This window comes from Hyaena hyaena, unplaced genomic scaffold (assembly GCF_003009895.1).
Source record: "Hyaena hyaena isolate Hyena2069 unplaced genomic scaffold, ASM300989v1 scaffold_155, whole genome shotgun sequence".
NCBI lineage: Eukaryota > Metazoa > Chordata > Mammalia > Carnivora > Hyaenidae > Hyaena > Hyaena hyaena.
In genome coordinates, this window is record NW_024080787.1 from 2,785,433 (window position 1) to 2,806,580 (window position 21,148).

Sequence of the window (21,148 nt, forward strand, 5' to 3'; positions counted from 1 at the left end):
TTGACACATGTACTGTTACTCTGAGGATGTTGTCCATACTCCACATCCCTCTTGTACCTTCCTGGAAGGAATGGCATAAAATACAATCTCTGTCTAATTACATTTAGATGCTTTTGGTTTTCCACAGATATGTTGTGACATTAAATGAACCAGTGTGCTTTATCACATGGAGATCTTGGAGAATCACCGACCATGAAGTTCACAGGTATCCTATCTCGGAGGCATCTGTTGGACAGCAAAAGCTCTCAGATGTGAACTTTAAACGTGCTGTTTAACACAGACTCGGTTTGAAGAAAGCCATCTTAAATGCTTATGGTGGGGAAAGTACCACTTGTTGCTCAATTGTGCAAGCTCTCCAGCTGTCCTAGTGAGAAGTAGAGAGGAGCCGTGATGGAGCTGCAAGTTTGAAGGAGACCCTCCTAAGCTTGTTGTCGGGCCCCCAGATAGACCTCACACCTCTCAAGAACACCTGAGGGCCTTAAAGTTGGTGAGATGATGGATGAGTCAGACGATGATTTTAAGGAACTCTGTGCCACCTTTCTCCAAAGGGTGAAAAAGAATGGCACCAAGGAGGTGTCGGGGGAAAGGAAGACACAAAAGGCCTCAAACAGCACTGAGATAAGCAAACTGAAAAGGACCAAACCAGCTGCTACCAAGAGCAAACCCCTTCAAGGCCCCAGGGAGAAGAAGAGTCGGTCTGGCAGCCAGGCCCCAAGGACTAAAAGGCAAGGGGCACCCAAGTTGCAGGAGAGCAAACCAGCTCCCCCTGAGAATGGAGAGGGAAGTGTGCCTGCCTCTGCTGTGCTCCGGGAGAGTGTGCAGAACCCCCAGACAGGTAATTGGGCCAGAGTCACTGGTAGGCAGTACATTTCCAGAAAGGAAACCAGAGGTGACTACTGTTTTAAACCAGGGGTCAGAAAACTTCCTGCAAAGGGCCAGATAGTAAATTACTTTGGTTCTGCACTCACAATCTCTGTTGCGACTTCTCAGCTCCCTAGACAATATGTAAGTAAATGAATGGGCTGTGTTCCAACAAAACTTCATTAACGAAAATACGCAGCCAGCCTGAGGACCATAGCTGGTTGACTCCTGTTTTAAACAATGGTCAAATATAACCCCTGCATGGACTTTCTACATGATTATATTTGTGGCCCTCTACTCTTTCAGAGTTTCCTATTAATCTCTACATTATGTAGTTGACACAAGTTTCATGGACATGAAAATAATGCTGCTTCTCTCATTTTCTTGAATTCATTCCAGAGTGGTTAAGTTGCCAGCCAGTTTGTTTAGGCTGCTCAGAAGGTAGTAGGAAGTTGCCAAGTGGGTTTAAACACCAGGCGAATCTTCAGGTCCTTCCTTTCTCTTCCAAACACCTTTGTTCTTTTCCATTGTTTGAAGCAGGTTTCTTACCCTGCTGCCCTTGGTCTACTGAACCATTTGTGTAGCATGCCTCCTTCAAGCAGAGCTGAGAACCAGCCTTGCATAAGATATTTGGGCTCCTGGGTTCTGCTTCTAAATATTTTTCACCTTCACTTCCTAATCTGAAATGATATTTTTACCTAGTGTGGTCAGCATCATCTCTCAATGGAGTGGTGGTAAACACTTAGCTGGCAGAGACCGTTGTAAGGCATCAGTGATGTTAGCGAAATGTCGTTGGTCCCTCATGCACCCTTTGGGAGTCTAGCGAAAGCCACGCATGACTCCCTCAGAAAACCGCAGCCCCGTGCACACCTGTGAAACTGGCATAAAACTGCAGGGGCTTCATGGATCCCCACCAGAGGCCATCTGCGGATGCCAGGTTACAGGAGAACTTATGACCTAGGAAAATCAAAATGTTTGTCATTAACATTTTTTTTAATAACAGCTTTAGAGAAAGAATTCACATTCTATAAAACGCACCCTTTTCAAGCATAGTCCAGTGGGTTTAGCATACTCACAGAGTTGTGCAGTCATTACAACTCCGCGACTTTGGAACATTTCCATCACTCCAAAAATAAACCCTGTGCTCATTAGCAGTCACTCCCTCCCATCATAGATATTTGTGACAGGTCTATTTATATTCCCCCCAACAGGGAGGATACCAGTGATCACTCCCATTCACACATGAGAGTTAAACCTCAACTAGTTGGTAGAGGGCCCCTCAAGACTTGGGTCTAACCTGGATCTGCTGGAAGGCTTTGTTTCTCCAGCTAGAACACATGCCTGTGAATGTTTTCTTCCTTGCCAGAAGCGACTCGGGACAGCGACTCCCAGCCCCCTCCTTCCCATCTGACAGTGATGGGGCCGAGTCCCTCCAAACCCCGGACAGCAGAGCTGGTCCTGCAGCGAATGCAGCAGTTCAAGAGAGCAGACCCTGAGCGCCTGCAGCATGCTTCCAAACGGTGCTCCCTGGAGTCTGCGGTTGAAGAAAACCTGCCGAAGGGCCCTGGAGAGGAGATGACAGGGGATGGTATGATGGGAGTTTTACATCTTCCCCTCAGGGATAAGTTCTAACTCTAGAGAAAGGTGGGGAGGTGGGAGGGAGGTGGCATTCCTGGAGTTTCTGGTGGGGACGGGCTCTCTGCCTGGCATTGTACCTTGGCCACTTCATTGTTGCTAGCCAGAGAATGAAGGGTCCCTTGGGTCATTTCTCCTTAGCTTCTTTGACAAGGTACCTCTCCCTCTTTTTTATTTATTTTTATTTATTTATTACTTTTTAGAGAAAGAGGATGTGAGCAGGAAGAGGGGCAGAGAGAGAATCTTAAACAGGCTGTATGTTAACACAGAGCTCAGTGCCAGGCTCAATCCCATGACCCTGGGATCATGACCTGAGCCGATATCAAGAGTCAGACATTCAATTGACTAAGCCACCCAGGTGTCCCTATTTTGACTTTTTATTATGAATTTTTTCCCATACACAAACGTAAAAGAAATATATATTACAATGAACCCCCATACCTTCAGCTTGTATTTAACAATTAACATTTTGTCATCTATTTGGTATATACGTTTCTTCTATACCATTAGAAAGTAAGTTCCAGACATCATGATGTTTCAGCCCTCGATCTCCTACATGGTCAAAGTACTGCTGCCACACCTAATTCCATAGTATTGCCTAGTGTCCACTTCATGTTAAAATTTCCCTGCTTGTCCCAAGGACAGTTTTATAGCTGGTTTCTTTTTTTGTCTGAATAAGGATCCATCAGAACTATACATCCACAAACTGCATCTGCAACAGTTTAACAGTCTCTTAAAGTCTAGACTCTAGAACAGCCCCCTTGTCTTTTATCACGATTTTTTTCATTAGTCCAGGACAATTGTGTTTTAAAATTTCCCACTTTCTAAATTTGTTTGCTTTTTGTTCATGGTGTCATTTAACCACTTCCTGTAAGCCCTGTGTTGCATCACATGTGAGTAGACTAGAGGTCTGAGTGGCTCAGGATTAAACCAGCTTGGCAACTACATTACAGGTAGTGTTCAATGCACATTGTCCTGCCCCAGGAGGCAGGCGCATTCTTTATCACCCAAACAACATGAGTCCTTCTCTCTGGTGAAAATATACAAAAGGAAAAGACATATGAAGCTCCTACAGCTAATAAATATACTAATTTATATACATATAAATAAATAAATATGGTACGGATGTGCATCTTGGTACTGATGTGCAGATTTCCCCTTGGGAGCCCTGAGGATTCTCAGGCTATCTCTGAGGCCCACGCAGGCAGTGATGTGACAGCTGCCGTGGCATCAGTCCCCTCAGCACCAACAGCGTGCACAGGAGTTGCTCAGCTAGAACCTGAGCTCAGCATCTGCCCTCCAAGCAACTCAGTGTTTCTATTTATCTTCACAGCATACCCAGTTAAAAAAAAATTGTTAAAAAAAAATTAAGGTACAAAAATGAAATGTGGTGTTTTTCTGGCTTCAGTGGAAAGAGTGATAGACCGTAGGAATATTCAAGAACTGGGGATTTGTGGAGTTCTCCAAGCATCTCCCTGTGAGGGCCAAGGGTCTGCTCCACCAAATTCAGACGTGACAGAGGGCCTCAGCTGTAGGCCCTACCACCCTGGGAGCCATCTCCAGGCCAAAGCCGGTCCGTCCATCCTTTGGTCTGATGCTGAGAAGGAGACTCTGCCTTTGAAGAGAGAAAGGCACTTCACTTTGACCTGTTTCTTCTAGGATGGGCAACAAAAGGTCGTGGCAGTAGGAAAGGCTGAGCTTTGAAGAGAAAACCTAGATTTATTGGAATAGGAGCCTTGCAAGCCTGGAATGCCTGAGGTAGACTTTAGCAGAAAGGGTGAAAACGGAAGGCACATTCTCTAGGACCTGCTGCTCAGTGGTCCTGACCCAGCAGCGCTCCCTCAGCGGGGAGTTGTCAGAAATGTGGAATCTCGGGCCATCCTCTGGGATGCGAACCTGCGTTATAACAGGCTTCCCGAGGTTCTGCTCCATGTTACAGTTGGGGAGTTCTTGCTCCAGGGCCCTGGTTACGTCCATGCTCACTGGACAGGTCGGGGCATGAGGCAGAGCGGGGCCGGGTCTGCTTTCTCCACACTCTGCCCGCTGTGTGTGCTGCGGGAGGCCTGGCAAGTAGTGCAGGGGTCTGAGGGTGAGCTCGTCCTCACGGATATTCGTGCCTCTTCTCAGGGTTGGGGCCCGGGCTCCCTGCCACAGAGAGCGACGCGGCGGTGGCCTTGGCCCTGCAGCAGGAGTTTGGCCAGGAAAAAGCATCCTTACATGAGAACCTGGAGGAGACGGGGTGGTTCTTCTGCCAGATCTGTCGTAAGAATCTCTCAGCCATGAACGTGACACGGAGGGAGCAGCATGTGAACCGGTAGGAATGGGCTGACTGTTGCCTTTCTGTGGTCACCTCTCCCGTGGGTGTGACAGGTCCAGTGGACTCTGGGGGCGGAATCCGGAGACACCTGGCTATGACCATAGCACCTCAGTGTTGGTGTCAGCCTGTCCTTGCTGTTTTTTAACACAGCTTTATTTTTTTACACACTTCCCATATGATACAGTTGATTTTAAATGAACAGTTCAGTGGCTTTTATTTATTTTATTCACAGAGTTGTGCAGCCATTACTACAATCTATTTTATTTTATTTTATTTTTAATGTTTTACTTATTTCTGAGAGAGACAGCGTGAGCAAGGGAGGTTCAGAGAGAGAGGGAGACACAGAATCCGAAGCAGGCTCCAGGCTCTGAGCTGGCTGTCAGCACAGAGCCCGACGCCGGGCTTGAACCCACCAACCGTGAGATCATGACCTGAGCCGAAGTCAGACGCTTCACTGACTGAGCCACCCAGGTGCCCCACCACAATCAATTTTAGAGGACTTTCACTCCCCCAAAAAGAAACCCTATAGGGACGCCAGGGTGGCTCAGTCGGTTGAGTGTCTGACTTCGGCTCAGGTCATGATCTCACGGTTGGTGGGTTCGAGCCCGGCGTCGGGCTCTGTGCTGACAGCCAGCTCAGAGCCTGGAGCCTGCTTCGGATTCTGTGTCTCCCTCTCTCTCTGAACCTCCCTTGCTCACGCTCTCTCTCTCAGAAATAAATAAAACATTAAAAAAAAAATAGAAAAAGAAAAAAGAAACCCCATACCCAGTAGCCCTCACTGTCCCTTCCCACCCCCACCAACGACCCTCCAAGCCCCTGGCAACCGCTCATGCACTTTCTGTCTCTGTAGATTTGTCTGTTCTGGACATAAGTGGAATCACGCAAGACATAGCCTATTGTGTCTGGCTTCCTTCACTTGACAGGGTTTTCATGGTTCATTCAGGTTACAGCATGGATCAGAATTTCGTTCCTTTTTACAGTTGAACAATACCGCTTCGTAGGGATAGACCATGTCTTGTTTATCTTTCATCCGCCGGTGGATGAATGCATTGTTTCTACCTTTTGAATACTGCATCTAGAGCTGCTAGGAGTATGTGTTTTGTGTATTAGTTTGAGTGTGTGCTTTCAGTTATTTGGGTCATATACTTAGGAGCAGGATCGCCAGCATGTAACCTGTCCTTGCCTTCTTCAGCCAGCTTCACTAACAGATCCCTAAATGTAGGGGTTCAAAGGCTGAGTGCAAGCCTCGTGGAGGAGCTGGCTGCAGCCTGCAGCATGTCCGTGCTGTCGTGGACACAGGTCTGCTACAACCCACATTACCAGGGAGAGCATTCCGTGTTCACTGTCTTCCTCCAGGTGCTTAGATGAGACTGAAAAGGCATTGACACCCTCCACACCTCGGATCCCCGAATGCCCGATTTGTGGGAAGCCATTTCTCACCCCAAAGAGCAGAATCAGTCACCTGAAACAGTGCGCAGTGAAGATGGATGTCGGCCCCCAGCTCCTGCTCCAGGCTGTGCGACTGCAGACGGCTCTGCCGGAGGGGGCCAGTGGCATACTGGCATCAAGGTGAGTCACATGAAAAGGAAGAAAACCACAGAAACGCTCTTTTTTTTCTCTTTAAAGCCTTTTGTAGTAGTAGAGAAGAACAGAGCCCTAGGCTCCTACCCACAATCCCCAAGATTCTGGAAACAAAGCATTTGAGAAGGAAATCAGGCACAGTCCCCACTGGGATGGAGGAGGAGACAGAGTCTGCATCCTCGAAGGCTTTGAGGTGGTCCACGCAGGTGTGTCTGTGCAGAGGACTGGCTGGGCTGGTTTCCTAGAGGACCTTCCTGAGATTTTCCCATTCTCTCCATCCTGCGGTCGGTGCCCTCTGGAGCAGTGAGGAACTTGGAAACCCACTGTCCCATGTCCACATCCCGTGTGCTGTGACACGACTTCACCTCTGTGCGGGCCGATTCTCACCCTGTTAATGTAAGCGGACTCGGCATCGTTCAAAGAGTTGGCAAGCAAAAGCACAGGCCTTTTTTTAACGTGCATGAATTAAATGCTTAAGTGTTACAGTAGGAGGCCTGCACATAGCTAGAAATAAGTCCTTGGTGTGCAAACCACAGGTACACGTGCAGCTCAGCTCCCCTGCACACTGCCCCCGCTGAGGTGGACGCTGGCGTTACAGGGAACAATCTAGCACAGACCCTGGACTTCTGTAGGTTTGGAATTTCTTTCCTTTGACAGCTGTCAAGAACAAAGGGAAGGCCAGGGGCAGTGGCTCTGTGTGTCCTGGCCAATGTCTTGCACACAGGTTGTGGGTGTCTGAGCTGGGCCAATGGTGAGACTGGGGTAGGCAGAAGTCAGTTCTTAGCTGTCAAGACTGTCTATATTATAGCACGTCAACACTAGCATCTCAGAATTGGAAGCTTTAAGGCCCTAGCATAGATATTATCTAAGCCAGGGGCGCCTGGGTGACTCAGTCGGTTAAGCATCCGACTTCGGCTCAGGTCATGATCTCACGGATCATGGATTTGAGCCCTGCGTCAGGCTCTGTGCTGACACCTAGCTCAGAGCCTGGAGCCTGTTTCGGAGTCTGTGTCTCCCTCTCTCTCTGACCCTCCCCTGTTCACACTGTCTCTCTCTCTCTCAGAAATAAATAAAACATTAACAAAAAAAATTTTTTTAAAAAGATATTATCTAAGCCATTGTTGTCTTTCGGCAAGACTGGATGGCAGCTACTTACTCAGATTAAATATATCTGTTTTTTTTTTAACGTTTTATTTATTTCTAGGAGAGAGAGACAGCATGAGCAGGGGAGGGTCAGAGAGAGAGGGAGTCACAGACTGAAACAGGCTCCAGGCTCTGAGCTGGCAGTCAGCACAGAGCCCGACGCGGGGCTCGAACCCACGAACCGCGAGATCATGACCTAAGCAAAAGACGGACTAACCGACTAAGCCACCCAGGCGCCCTTAAATATATCTGCTTTTTAAAATACCTCCAAGAAGAGGCACAAGATGTGTGTGCGTCTTTCTAGAAGATTATTAAAGTAGAGAACTACAGCAGATGGACACCTTCACTGAGGCTTTGAGCCTCACCTGCCCTAAGGCCCAGACTGGGGTGTTTGGAACTCTGGGATAGTGGATGCGGGGATGGCCCCTTTCCCTCTGGGAGGCTGTGGTTACCATATGGGGTTCCATAGAAGTTCAGCCAGGAAGTTGAACTGAATTAGGGCTTATGTAGATCTTCCGAGGTGATACCTGAGATTGAGCCATCCCTGGCCCAGGAGAGAACATGAACTTCTCTGTAAAGGCCAAAGGTGCTTTCTAGAGCAGCCCCACAGCTGGGTTTGCGCTCCCGGTTTCTCTCTCGCCTTTGCCCTCCTATTTCTCCCTCAGCCTGTTGGGGTTCACCAGCCGGTCTGCATTCTCCACTTAAAAGTCCTTTAAGTAAATCTCCTCCAAGCTGGCTGACCATGTTGGTGGTCTAAGCTGGGAGGCCTCTCCTTCGGGCCTTGTGCAGAGGCTCTGCTCACAGGCCCCTGCAGGAGGGGAAGGGATCCTTCCGTGGCCAGTGTGGTCCAGGGACTGCCTGAGGGGCATCTGAGGTGTGGATGGGCAGACATTGGTGGAATCCAGGAAGCTAACAGAGCCGTCGAGTGTTGGCTCCCCTGCAGGGTCTGGCCGCACCGAGGATGTGCAGGTATCACTCACAGCTTTGTATGTCTGCCAAGAACTCAGCTGAGTAGCATGAGTCCCAGACCCTCATGCTACCTGGAACATGGAAGGTCCCAGACCCTCCCCTCTGCGGACCACACTGAAGGTGGCCCAGGATCGTGTGAGCTCACACAAGGCAAAGGATGAGTACAGCGAATGCCCAGAGCAACTGATGCCTCTGTCTGATGAGGTCATATTTTCCCTTTTCTCTCCTGACCAGAGGAGAAGGGGTCCAGGCCTCTCTGGTCCAGCGGGCACTGCCTCAGAAGAGGGAGCACTCACACCTCTGGCCCCGCTAACCTGTTTGGCTGCCTTTTAAGCTTCAGCAATCACGTTGGAGGTCTGAAGCAGAGGGGAGCCACCACCCAGAAGGAGCTGCAGAGGAAGCAGAGGGTCACCAAGCCCGAGGCGCCGTCTGAGGAATTGCTGATGGCCATGGCCCTGTCCCGGTCCGAGATGGAGCAGGAGGCCGGGCCGGTGGCGCTCAGACTGGGAGGCGCCTTTTCTGAAAGGATAAGACTGGGAGCAGGTAGGCACGGCCCTGCTGGGGGAGGCTCTCCACACTGCCGCTGGCCGAAGGTGACTGCGGCTGGGCCTCAGGCTGTGTGGACAGCTCTGTCCTTGACCCTGTGCTTCGCTTCTGTTTACCTCCAGAAAAGAAGAGCCGCAAGAGGAAGGCACCTGTTTCCCCTCCCCTGTTGTTAGTCCAGGACCCAGAGACCACGGGGAGGCAGACGGAGGATCGGGTGGCCCAGCTCTTTGCCGAGGAGATGGAGCTGGCCTGCACGCCGCCGCTTCCCGCGAGCAGGATTCTAAAGGAAGAGCTGGGAAAGGCTGGCTGGTGTCTGCAGCCGTCTGGAAAGAAGCAGAACTTTCTATGGGAGGGCAGCGCCCTGACTGGGGCCTGGGCTCTGGAAGCCTTCTACACGGCAAGCCTGGTCCCTCCCATGGTGCCCCAGCGGCCCACCAAGGTGCGCCCTCCCCTCTGGGCATACTGGGGGCTCTGGGGAGAGGCCGGCAGCTCCAGGAAGGCAGCACTGGGCATCAACAGAAAGTCCAAAAAGGAAGGAAGGGTAGGAAGTCGGGGGGTGTTGGTTGTAGTGTGTTCTCTGCGTACGAATGGGTGGCTCTCCTGGGAGGAATCCACCTTTTCACGCATGTGTCCTGTCCCTGGAGAGTTTGACTGAAATGCAGTCCAGGACTCCACCCCCAGGGGGGCTGGTATAACCCATGTGTGGTGTGGCCCAGGAGCCAGACAAGCCTGATGCAGGTGTGCCTGGAGTCACTAAGCTTGAGGCTGTTTAGGGACCCTTCTGCAGGGCCCTCAGGGACCTTCTGCAGACACAGGAGCAGCAGGCATCGCATTCGCCGTGACAGAGAAGTCCGTTGATGGATGATGGGGGAGAAAAGCTTTGCCAGGTTGCTCTGGGCTGTGGCTGGCACTCTCAGGGACCCTCTGAGTGGTGGCTGCTGCAGTGGCCACGTGGTCACTCGGCTTTCTGACTTCTTTCAGGCTCTTACACAGGAGCCCATGCTCCCCCCAGTGCTGCCTGACCAGCCAGAGCTGGGAGTACAGACGTCACCTGCTCTCCCCAGTGCCCACCGCACAGGCCACGGCCCCAGGAGCCTGCCCGCCTCCGCCAGCCAGAGGGAGCACCAGGCCCTGCAGGACCTTGTGGAGCTGGCGGGAGAGGGGCTGGGTGCCACCCCATGGCCCTGCAGTGGGGGCCCCGCCAGCTCGGGCGGGGCAGCAGGTGAGACACGGGATGGGACACCTGGGCCAGCCCTGCCCTCCCGGCCTTCCTCCCACGTGGTTGCAGCCTCACTGGCTAGTCTTTGTGGCTTGGTGATAGCCGCTCAGACCTGAGGGTCCCTGGCTTGTCCCCAAAGGATGGGGAGAACACGGTCTCTGTAAGTGCTTCCCTTTTTTCTCAAAGATGAATGTTGCGTACGTGAGTCTGTCACTGTTATCTTAAACTTTAACCCAGGCTACAGCCCTTTTCCCAGAGCAAGTGACCTGTGGGCTGCGTCTGTCTGTTTCACCACCCATGTACCTCTGGGTAAGGGGTAAAAGCTGTCAACAGTTGGTTCACTTTCAGTGAAGAAGCCCTTGGGTGACCAGCATCTCCCGGGTGCCTGCGGGGTTGGCCGGCCAACAGGTGACATCTGGAGATGGATGTTGCCAGACGTGCTGTTCTTTTAACCTGTGAATCCTTCTCTCAGGAATCGATTTGTCGCCCACTGGCCTTCCACTGACTGGATTTATCCTGCCCTCCCAGGAGGAGCAGCTGGAGAGGGGCAGCCAAGCTTCGGTAAGGACCCAGCTTCTCCCAACGGGCTGGCCAGCCTGGCTCTGCTCCTCGCTCTGTGGTACTGGCCACTCACCGAGTCAGCTCGCTTCTGGCGTCCAGACCCTCACACAAGTCCACTGGACCCTCATCGGCCTTTGAGCTAAGCCAGGCGAGAGTCCACAGGAGTCTCCTGTCCACTCTAGGGTTCTGCCATGAGGCTTCTGTCCCTTGTGTCACTGCACTCTGGGGATACCACAGTAGCCAAGCCCTGGGAACCTGCTTTGTCCTGAGAGCCCACAGGCATCATGGCTTCTCTGTAAGGGCCTTCGATCCCTCAGCTTTCATTCATTTGTTCAGCACCTACTGTGCCCCTCTGACATCAGGTCCGACGTTGGCCTCCAGATGATAGTTCACGTTCTTTGTTGGTGACACAGGGTTGGAAGTTGTGTTCTCCTTAGAGCAGATGTGATCCTGTTAGTGTATCAGTATCAGCCAAACACTTCACACCACAGTCTACCTGAGGAGCGTGGCACACAGTCGGAGAAGGGACTCGGAGCCCTTGTCCGCCAGGTACCTGAACGGTGTGGGCTCAAGATCCTTGCCTGTCACATCGGGCCGCACACAGTGTTTGTGAAGCGCTTGGCCCAGAGTGCACCCTGCTCACTGCTCGGCAGCGGCTGACGCTGCACCTGCAGCTTTACTGCAGCCATCGCGGCTCCGCTTGCTCGTCCCGCCACATTTGGGGCCAGGGGATTCAGTGTAATGGAAAATTTGAGAAAGAAGCTAGAGTGCTGTCCCATATTGTCGAGAGCCTGGGGGTAATAACAGGTGGAACCCTGTGTGGGAGCCTGTGGACAGGACCTCAGGGCACCCCTCAGGTTGGAAAACTTGCTGTTAGACCAATCTGCTCCCCTCCTTCCAGCTCACTCTCAGTTTGCTGCTGGCTGACTTCAGAGCCATGGTCAATAACCCACAGCTGAGCGACATCCAGTTTCAGACAGACAGTGGGGAGGTGCTTTATGCCCACAAGTTCGTGCTGTATGCCCGGTGCCCCCTTCTCATGCAGTATGTGAGTATGTCCCCTCTCCCTCCTTCTCCCCTCCTCCCTCTCTCTTCCTCCCTCCCCGCTCTCTCTCTTCCCTTTCCTCCTCCCTCCCCCCCTTCTTCACTCCTCCCCCTCCCCTCTTCCCACCTTCCCCTCCCCCCCCTTCCCCACCCCTCCCACTCTGGCTGCTTTCTTATGTTCCCTTCCACTCTCCGCCAGGCTCTCCCTTTGTCCTCCCGCCCCCTTCACTCCCCTCTACACCCCCTCCCCCCAGCGCTCTGACCCTTCTCCCTCCATCTTCTCAGTTGTACTTCCCAGTTGTACTTCATGGAGACTTGTTTGAAGTCTTCCATGGAAGCAGTATGAGGAAATGAACTGAGGATTGGGAAACATCAGATTTCTTGATTCACTGACTAAAAATCCACTTTTCCCCAGAATTGTTTCCTTTTCCTCTGTTTCTGTAATTATAAAGTCATCCTCGACCTTTTGAAGGTTGAGCTGCTGACAAGCGTTTCTGCTCTGACCTGTGCCAACACATTTGACTTGAACAGTGCTGCGGGAATCCAGGAAACTGCTGTTGGCCTCTACCAGAAGGTTCTTGTGCCCCTCCTGTGTCTGTCAAGAGGGAAACGACTAGGTGCCTGAGCATCCATCATGGTCTGCTTTTGTAAACAGTGAAGTTTTATGGCCTGACCACAGAGTTCCTGCCCAGCAGACTGGCGCGACGCTGGCTAACGCTGGCGCCGAGGAAAGGCTGTGTGGAGGAGGGGGCCCCCTCTGTGTGGACCCAGGTCAGGCCTGTGAGGTCAGTAAACCTGTATTTTTCTTCGTTCTCAGGTGAACAGTGAAGGCTTCTTCGCTGCAGAGGATGACGACGTGAGGAGCCAGCGCGTGCTGCTGAGTGATGTGAACACCGAGGCCGCCCTCGCGCTCCTGCACTACCTCTACACTGCAGACCCCGGCGTGCCTCCCCGGCTGGCCCCCGGCCTGAGCGATCTGGCCCACAGGTCCGGATCGTTCTTCCCATTTACCTCACAGCATCTGACATTAACTGACGAGGAATAGCAGGTTGACGGCTCACAGGAGGGTCAGGGCTGAGCCCTTCCTGTACCTGTTAACCCCAGGTTTATGCTCAGTAGTGACCTTGCCCAGGACATATAGACTAGAAGTCTGGCCAGAGTGGACAATGGCAGGAGAGCTCAGCGGTGGTTGAGGATGGCTTCTGCCGAGTCACAGGGCTTTTAGCTGCCTGGGTGCTCCTGGGTGTGATGGGGGGGGGGTGTCCTTGGCTTCAGCTGCCCCGAGCCCCTGCCGCTCCTTGGTTGTTCACAAAAGCCTACAGTAGCCATCCTTTCCCAGGCCCCAGAAAACAATAGTGGATAGAATGCATAGTTTAACTCCTGTAGGTTTGCACCGTGTCCACAGAGCAGGTCAGGAGGGGCAGCAGGCAGCTCCACAAAACATGGTGAACTGTGTCCCTCCGAGGCCATGTCAGCCCTCAGGGGCATCCTTGGGAAAGGATCAGCCTGAGCCCCGGGGTTCTGAATGTCCCAGTTAGACCACCGACTGCTTGGGGACATGGCGGGTAGTGCCCCCGTTGGCCCAGCTGACCTGTAATGGGTTCACTCTTTTTGCTTTGCATTGGTCATGGAGCTCCAGGTGCCTCTCAGGACAGCTCAGCCATGCAGTGCCACCGGCTGCTGTCCTCTCCAGCTCAGCCTGACGCACCTTCCTGTTTGCACAGCAGAGTTCAAGATCCCCTCCTTCAAATCCCTGGGCCTCTTCTAGAGCTGAGTGGCCTGGGGGGCTGCTGGGTGTGAGCATGGGCCCCGTCCACAAGAGAGCAGGGAAGAGCCCAGGACTGAGTCCCAGCTGTCCTCCCCGTGACCCTCGCCTGTGCCAGGCCACCAGCCGCTGCCTCTGTGGGGTAGTGATGCATGGCGTTTCCTGTTGCAGGTTTGGTGTTAGTGAGCTTGTTCTTCTGTGTGAACAAGCACCTGACGTGATAGATTCAGAGGACAGACCACGAAAGGAGAAGGAAGACAAGGATTGTGAAAGCCGGGCAGAGAACTTCCAAGAACTCTTGAGATCCATGTGGGTGAAGGAAGAGGAAGAAGCAGAGGCTTCATTGAAATCTGAGGGCTGTAAAGAAGACACAGAAAAAGTGGATGAGGCAGAAATGGAAGAGATTTATGAATTTGCAGCCACTCAGCGCAAGCTGCTCCAGGGGGAAAGCAGTCCAGAGGTCAAGGAAGAAATGGACCAGTTCAGGGAGGATGGTTCTATGTCTGCACAAATCTCAGTAAGTGTTCAGGTTCATGAACAGCCGGAAAATGCAGAAGCGATGGAACTGTGCGGCCAGAGAAGAGATGAGGCCCCAGCCAAATGGAAGAGCATGAGACCTTCCACGCCCCTGCTACTCAAGGGCCAGCAAGCAGACAGAGAGAAAGCAGGGTCCCCAGAGGAAGCACTGGGGCATCCCGGCTCCTCTTGCCCTTCTCAGGGCCGTCAGGCAGGGAGAAAGGAAGATGCCCTTTGGTGCTCGGCTGCTGCTGCTGCAGAACAGCCATTTTCATCGACTCCCAGAAGATGCCCTGAACCGTTCCAGACAACGAGTGATTTCCAGGAAGGGAATGGCACGGGGGCAGAGAGCCCCTGTACCCCTGGCTGCGGGCAGGTGCCCCCATTGCGCCTGTGCCTGTCACAGCCCCCGCAAGGCAGGAGTCCCAGCCGGCCACACCCTCGCCCTCAGCACACAGGCAAGTCGCCCAGCAGAGCCTCTTGGGCGTCCTCCCAGGACTCACCGTCCAAGCAGAAGAGGGTCAGGAGCCTCCGCAAGCTACTTAAAGATCCAGGCGTCCAGAAAGGCGAAGGACGTGGTTCCTTGTTGGAGTGCAGAAATAAAGAGGCTCTGATCTCCCCAGAAAAATCTCCATCCATTGACCTAACCCAGTCAAATCCTGGTCATTTGAGCTCTAGATCTGAGAATACGCCATCCAGCAAGAACAGAGAAGATGAGATCATCCTTTTGTTAGACTCAGATGAAGAGCTGGAGCTAGAACAAACCAAGACAAAGTCTGTTCTTAATGGTCCCCTGGAAGAAAGGAAAGTGCTAGAAGTTAGCAGCAAGTCTTGTGAGCTGTTTTCTGTCATCGACGTCGATGCAGATCAGGACTCTTTCCAAAGCCCACCACGAAGAGAGGCGGGGCTGCTCTGTGGGGAGGAGAGGCCTCCAGGGAGCCGGGGCTCTGGTGAAGGCAGGGGGACCCATCGGCTGTTCTGTGACCCCGAGAGTGGCCCCGAAGAGGACAGCACCACAGACGCCTCATGGCTGGTGCCCGCCACCCCCCTGGCCAGCAGAAGCCGTGACTCTTCATCCCAGACCCAAATAACAGGCCTCAGGGCCAGGGCTTTAGTAGATCATGTGGTCCAGTTCAAGTCCTGGGCCCCCCTAGGAAACAGGGATGCACCTGAAGCTGCAAATAAGTGTTCAGTAACCAGGCCCCAGATGTCGCCACCATGCCTGGGCCCTGTCAGTGCAGGAAGTCCTGACAGCAGGGGCCCATGCAGTCCCCACCCCAGGCGCCTCCAGCCTTTTACTCCTCTGGCGCCCTGTCCCATCTCAGGGGGCCTGGCCGATAGCACAGAGCAGCTCCAGAAGTACTCACCCCCCGGGCCGAGCCTGCTGAATCGGGCTACCACGAGTGAGGTGGTGGAGGTGGAAGACAGCGAAGACGAGCGGGAGGAGGTGAACAGCAGCCCCCTGCTGGACAACGACCCTCCGATCCTAGTTGACGACTGCCGCTGGCATGTGGAGCCCCTCTCACCGATTCCAATTGACCAATTGAACCTCGAGCTGATGGGGCCCCTGAGCACCAGTAGTCCGAGCAGTGACGGCAGCTCCCCCGCCTTCCTAGGTACCACCCCCATCCGACAAAGCCGCACCAGCCAAAGAAAGGCTCGAGAGAAGTCCCCTCGGGCCAGCTCGCCTGGGAGCGGCAGGCTGAGTTTTCTGAACTCCGCTCTATGGGACGATTGGGATGGAGAACAGAAGCCTCCAGAGCTCCTTCCTCCGGCCCAGACACGGAGTCCTGATGAAGCTCAGAAATCAAAAGGGTTAGAGACTCCAAGTGAGTAGTGGGGCAGGGGTGGGGAGGGGGGGGAGTTGTCTCTTACACTGTGTTACACTAAGAGGCTGGAGGGGACAGTGAACACAGCGCAGGGCCAGCTGAGTCCCTCCCTCTCTTGGGCTGAGGGACAGCCGTCTTGCTTCCAGACATACCCCCTAGCCAGTTCCTGTCCTTGCCTGGATCCTCTGCCTCCCCTGGGCTCACGTGAAAAACCGCTCTTTGGACCCTGCCCGGGAATACTGAGCCAGCACTTCTGAAAGGCCGAGACGAGCACCTCAGGTGCACCTCAAAGTTGGCCAAGCATGGTTCCTCCCGAAGTGAAACAGCGCTGCCATTCTGAGCCCGCAGCTCCACTGCTGTGAGCACGCTCAGCAGAAGTGCAGTGAGGACCGAAACAGATACTTGTACATGTGTCCACGGCAGCATTGTTCACGGTGGCCACAGGGGGCAGATAACCCAGGTGCCCATCAGCTGACGCATGGATGAACAGGATGCGGTCCCGTCCGTGCAGTGGGCTATTAGCAGCCATAGAAAGGACCGAAGTACTGATACCTGTTAGGTCGTGGATGAACCTTGAACACACGATGTTCAGTGAGAGACCGGAGTCACAGGAGACCACATGCTGTGTAATTCCGTTCCTGTGACATGTCCAGAGTAGGCACCTCTGTCGGGACAGGAGCAGACGAGCAGTTGCCAGGAGCGGGGACAGGTGCTGGGTACGGAATTGCCCCTTGGGGGTGACGAAGACGCTTTGGAGCTAGATCGAGGTGGGGGCTGCACCACACTGGGAATGTACAAAGTGCCTCTGGATTGTTCACTTTAAAATTTCAAGTGAATTTTCATCTTACTGAAAAAAGACAACAGGTGGAGCAAGTGTGGGAGGGCCTTCCTCATCCACGAGCCCCGTGGAGGGATGCCTTTCCCAGCTCATTTCAGAGTCCCCCATGTCAGCCCCTCAGCTGCTGCCGCCCGCCCGTCCCCGTCCCCTGCCAGGCTGATCCCCCAGGGAGCCGGGAAGGGCAGAGTTGCACCAAGCAGTGGCTGGTAGCAGGGAAGTAGCCCGTGGGCAGAGCATCTGCGTGCAGCCTAGGATTTCGTTTCCCCCTAAAATCCGAGACCAACTGGGCCTCGTTGACCAGCACTCTCAGCACTGAGTGGGCTTCAGAATTGCCTGGAGAACTTCTTAAAACACACATGGCCAGGCCCCACCCCAGGGCTGCTTCAGGAGGTCTGGGGCTCGGCCAAGAATTTGCATTGCTAACCGGCCAGTTCCCAGGTGGTGCCGAGAGAACTACCGCAGGAGGCCTCAGACCAGGGGGGCCTTAGTCTGAATTCGAGGTGGGTTTCCACGAGGTGACCATTTTTCTCAAATTATATAAAGAATTTTGTGCTTTTTTTTTGGTCAGGAGACAGCCTGTTTTCAATGGAGTCTCAAAGGGCTCCGTGCTCATAAAAAGGATAACAACCAAATATATTCCTAAATTGTCCAGTCTGTCTTTAAAATACTGACTTCTTTTCTAAAATAACAGCTTTATGGAGCTATTATTTACACACCATAAAGTTTCCCCTTTAAAATGTATAATTCAGTGGTTTTTAGTACATTAACAGTGTTCTGCAGCTGTGGGGGGCTGGGTAAAACGGGAGGGAGGGTGGGAGGTGCAGTTTTCCAGTAACGGAATAAGTCATGGGAATATATTCCAAACAGCACAGGGAATACGGTCAGTAGGATGACAGTGCACGGTGACAGACGGAAGCTACGAAACAAAAATCAAACCGTTACCCCTCAGTGGTTTTAGTACATTAACAGTGTTCTGCAAGCATCACCACAAATCCTGGAACATTTTCATCATCCCATCAGCAACCACTCCTCCCCCTTCGCCCCAGCCCCTGGCAGCCATGAATCTGCTTTCCTCCCTGTTCACGCAGCATCGGCGTCGCATAAAGGCTGTGGCCCTAATCACGTGCCGTGTGATGCGTTCCGAGAAGACGCAATTCTAGCGTCAAACAGTGAGGGGGTGGACATACCGCTCTCATGGAGCCCAATGGTGGCTGGGCTTTCTTCAAACGCAGGATTTCTCTTGGTGATCCTCCTGAGCTCAGAAGAGGTAAATCCAGTTCCTTTGTGCTGAAACGTGTTTCTTTTGTTCTCTCTAGAAGGTGCTAATTGGAAGAACTTGCCCCCGAAAATGCCCATAACCCCAATGCCAAGGTATTCCATCATGGAGACCCCGGTATTAAAGAAAGAACTGGATAGGTGGGTGTTATTCTTGAAAACTTGCTCGTGAGTGGTCCACTCCCTCCTGTGTGTATCCAGGCTTTAGTGAGGCCGGAGATGAAAGACCTGCTATGGGGGCTCTGGTAGCAGGAGCCACTGGGGGGTGGAAGAGTGTGTGACATCTGGTAATCCCCAAATTACCTGTTCCCGGAGAAGCTAAGAGAGGAGAGAGACTCTGTCCGGTGACCCATCAGGTGATACGTCTCCATGTGCCATGTGCATGGAAATGGGACCCTTGCCCTTAGCACTCTGAATAAGGAGCTCTGATTTTTTACAAGAACATCAAACTATCACATCCCAATCAATGCTGCTGCTCACCTTGGGCACTGGTGTTATCACTACCATCATCACTCAGAACCTCTGAATATTCCATTCCATTCCATTCCATTCCAGAAGGGCCCTTCTGGAATATTCTTTAGAGTAAGCTCAGCTGGCCTGCAGAACAGACACCTCTGAATGCTCACAAAAGTTAGGCACTTGAGATTTCAGTTACACAAAGCCATTAATTTAACTTGTTGATGACTTTGCTCTTTGCTGAAGTTCACCTGTTTCCCCATTCAGGTTTGGGGTCCGCCCTCTACCCAAACGCCAGATGGTCCTGAAACTGAAGGAGATATTCCAGTATACTCACCAGACTCTGGAGTCAGACTCGGAGAATGAGAGCCAGTCCTCACATGTGCTCCTGGAGGCTCCGCACAGCCAGACTCACCCCAGCAAGACGTCCAAGGCCTCCAGGGCAGCTGGCCGTGCCCAGCTAGAGGCCGCTTCTGGCCCCCTTCTCCACAGGTCGAAGGGGTCCACTAAGACCAATCAAAAGACGCAGCCTGGTGGAAGCCTCTCTCCAATGAGCATGTCACTAGCCAGGGAGGAGCCTCCAGACCCTGATGGTGACGCCCAGCTCCCAGCCTCCCAGGAATCAGTGGCCTCCTCCATGGACAGCAGTGACAGCTCCTTTAGCTCACAAAGGTAACTGGGACGGAAGGAGAGGGGGACCAGTGGGTCCGTGAGCTGGCAGAAGCAAGGCCTAATGCCAACATTGACAAATGCCAGCAGCCTTCTGGATTTGAACTATAGGAAACCCACCTCAGGTCACAGGCAGTCATCTGTGAGCCTCCTGAGCAAACCTCTGAGGCTCCCATATCCTCGCCCTCAGGATGCTCTCGTGCGATGAGGGCTGGGCCTCCTGGTGGCACTTGTTGGTGCCAGCAGTGGATCTGACGAGGGTAGGGCCCTGCCCCAGCCGGCAGGGAGAGCAGCAGGATCACAGAGGCCTCAAGCTTGCTGCCAGCCTGGGAGGTCACCCATGCCGCCTGTCGGGCTCCGCAGGGGACACAGAAATGCTCTTTCCCTCAAAGAGACTCCTGCTCTCAGGGTACTGGAGAGGAGTGTCACCAAATGTTTTTGTCTGGTTCTTTGCAGTTCTTCCTTTGAGTTTGGAGCAGCCTTGGAGTCTGCAGGGGATGAGGAGGGTCAAGAGGAGGTTAGTGTATCACAGACGGCCGTCCAGGCGGCAGCCACAGAGGAGGCAGTGAGGCGCTACATCCGCTCCCAGCCGGCCCTCTACCGCAAGGCCCTGCTCTATCAGCCCTTTGAGCTGGCCGAGCTGCAGGCCGAGCTGAAGCAGCATGGCATCCACATGGCCCTGGGGAAGCTGCTGGATTTCCTGGATGCCCACTGTATCACCTTCACCACCTCTGCGGCCCGGAAGGAGAAGCTCCAGAGGAAGAGGCAGCGGCCCGTGGGCAAGAAGAAGGGGGACAGGGCCAGCAGGCCGGTCTGCCCCTCCCCGCCCGCGGCCATCAGCAGCCTGTGAGCAGTCAGTGAGCCAGGCCTCCACTGGCGTTTCTGGGCCTGGGGACCACATCAGCCCCCCGTGAAAGCGACTGCGGCACCGAGCTGGGTCGACTTTCCCCAACTCCATTTCCATGGCCTCCGGGCCCCAGGCCCTGCCCCTGTTGGTGCCCACAGTTTATCTCCTTTTGACCCTGCCATGGGCAGCTGTCAGCTAGCCAGGAGGAGGTCTGTCAGGCACAGGGTGCCCTCGCCCTGAGGTGGACATCCAGGACCAGCTTGCGCCTGCCCTGCCTGCCTTCTCCACACTCGGCTGTAATTCCTGCCTCCACCAGCAGACCAAGTGTCCACAAGCCTCTCACTACATGTCAGGTGCTCTGCTGGCCCAGACGTCCTGCCCAGACATCTGTCATTGTCACCAGCAGTCTCCAAACAGGGCAGTGCAGGCAGTGCATAGCCGGCTTTGCTGGGTAGGTGGGGGAAGCTGTCTCCAGCCTCAGAAGTGGTATGGAGTTCGGGTGAGGGCCAGAAAAGAGAAGTCTGTGAATGCCTTGTCTGTTTTAAATATAGTGCAGTCCATTTTATATGATGTGCAATAAAAACAAAAAGGCTTTATAAAAATCTCCCAGATACTGTAGAAGGATGAGGGAAGCTGGCTGGTAGCTCCACCCACAGCACCTCTGCTGCCCCCACCCCGCGTCTGCAGGGCTCTGTGCCTGTCCTTCACTGCAACGAGTGACCCAGGCCTGCTGGCTCACTTCTCTTTGGTTCTTAGATAAGAGGTGTGTGCATTTGTTCATCCACGACTGTGAGCCCATAAGCCCACACTCAGCCCCTACCAAGCAGTGAGCTCCAGCCCTCGATGCTCAAAGGGAGGCCTGGGGCCCCGCAGTGTCCCCCTGGGGGTTATTACAGATGCAGGCATGAGCCTGTCCAGACCCACTGAGTCAGAAGCTGCACTTTTCCAGGATGTGTTTGCAAAGCCTGCTCCGGCCTCTGCCCTGGGACCTCCGGGAAGAGGTCAGAAACAAGCTGGTGCTCCTGGTCATCAGCCAGACTCTGGCCTGCCCCGCGCTGCGTGTGAGGGCCAGTTCCA

The 21,148-nt window shown here is 53.5% G+C and overlaps 1 protein-coding gene across 1 annotated transcript; it reads left to right on the forward strand.

The window, feature by feature from the left end:
* The first annotated feature begins 390 nt into the window (after positions 1-390).
* On the forward strand, positions 391-20,667 carry SLX4 (SLX4 structure-specific endonuclease subunit). The gene is made up of 15 exons (XM_039239299.1): positions 391-402; positions 448-835; positions 2,228-2,449; positions 4,624-4,810; positions 6,170-6,382; positions 8,841-9,049; positions 9,175-9,491; positions 10,034-10,274; positions 10,744-10,832; positions 11,734-11,880; positions 12,694-12,863; positions 13,813-15,986; positions 18,141-18,240; positions 18,823-19,227; positions 19,681-20,667. Exons 1-15 carry the CDS (start codon positions 391-393, stop codon positions 20,072-20,074), a joined length of 5,268 nt encoding a protein of 1,755 aa, XP_039095230.1. The 3' UTR covers positions 20,075-20,667.
* Positions 20,668-21,148: the final 481 nt, after the last annotated feature.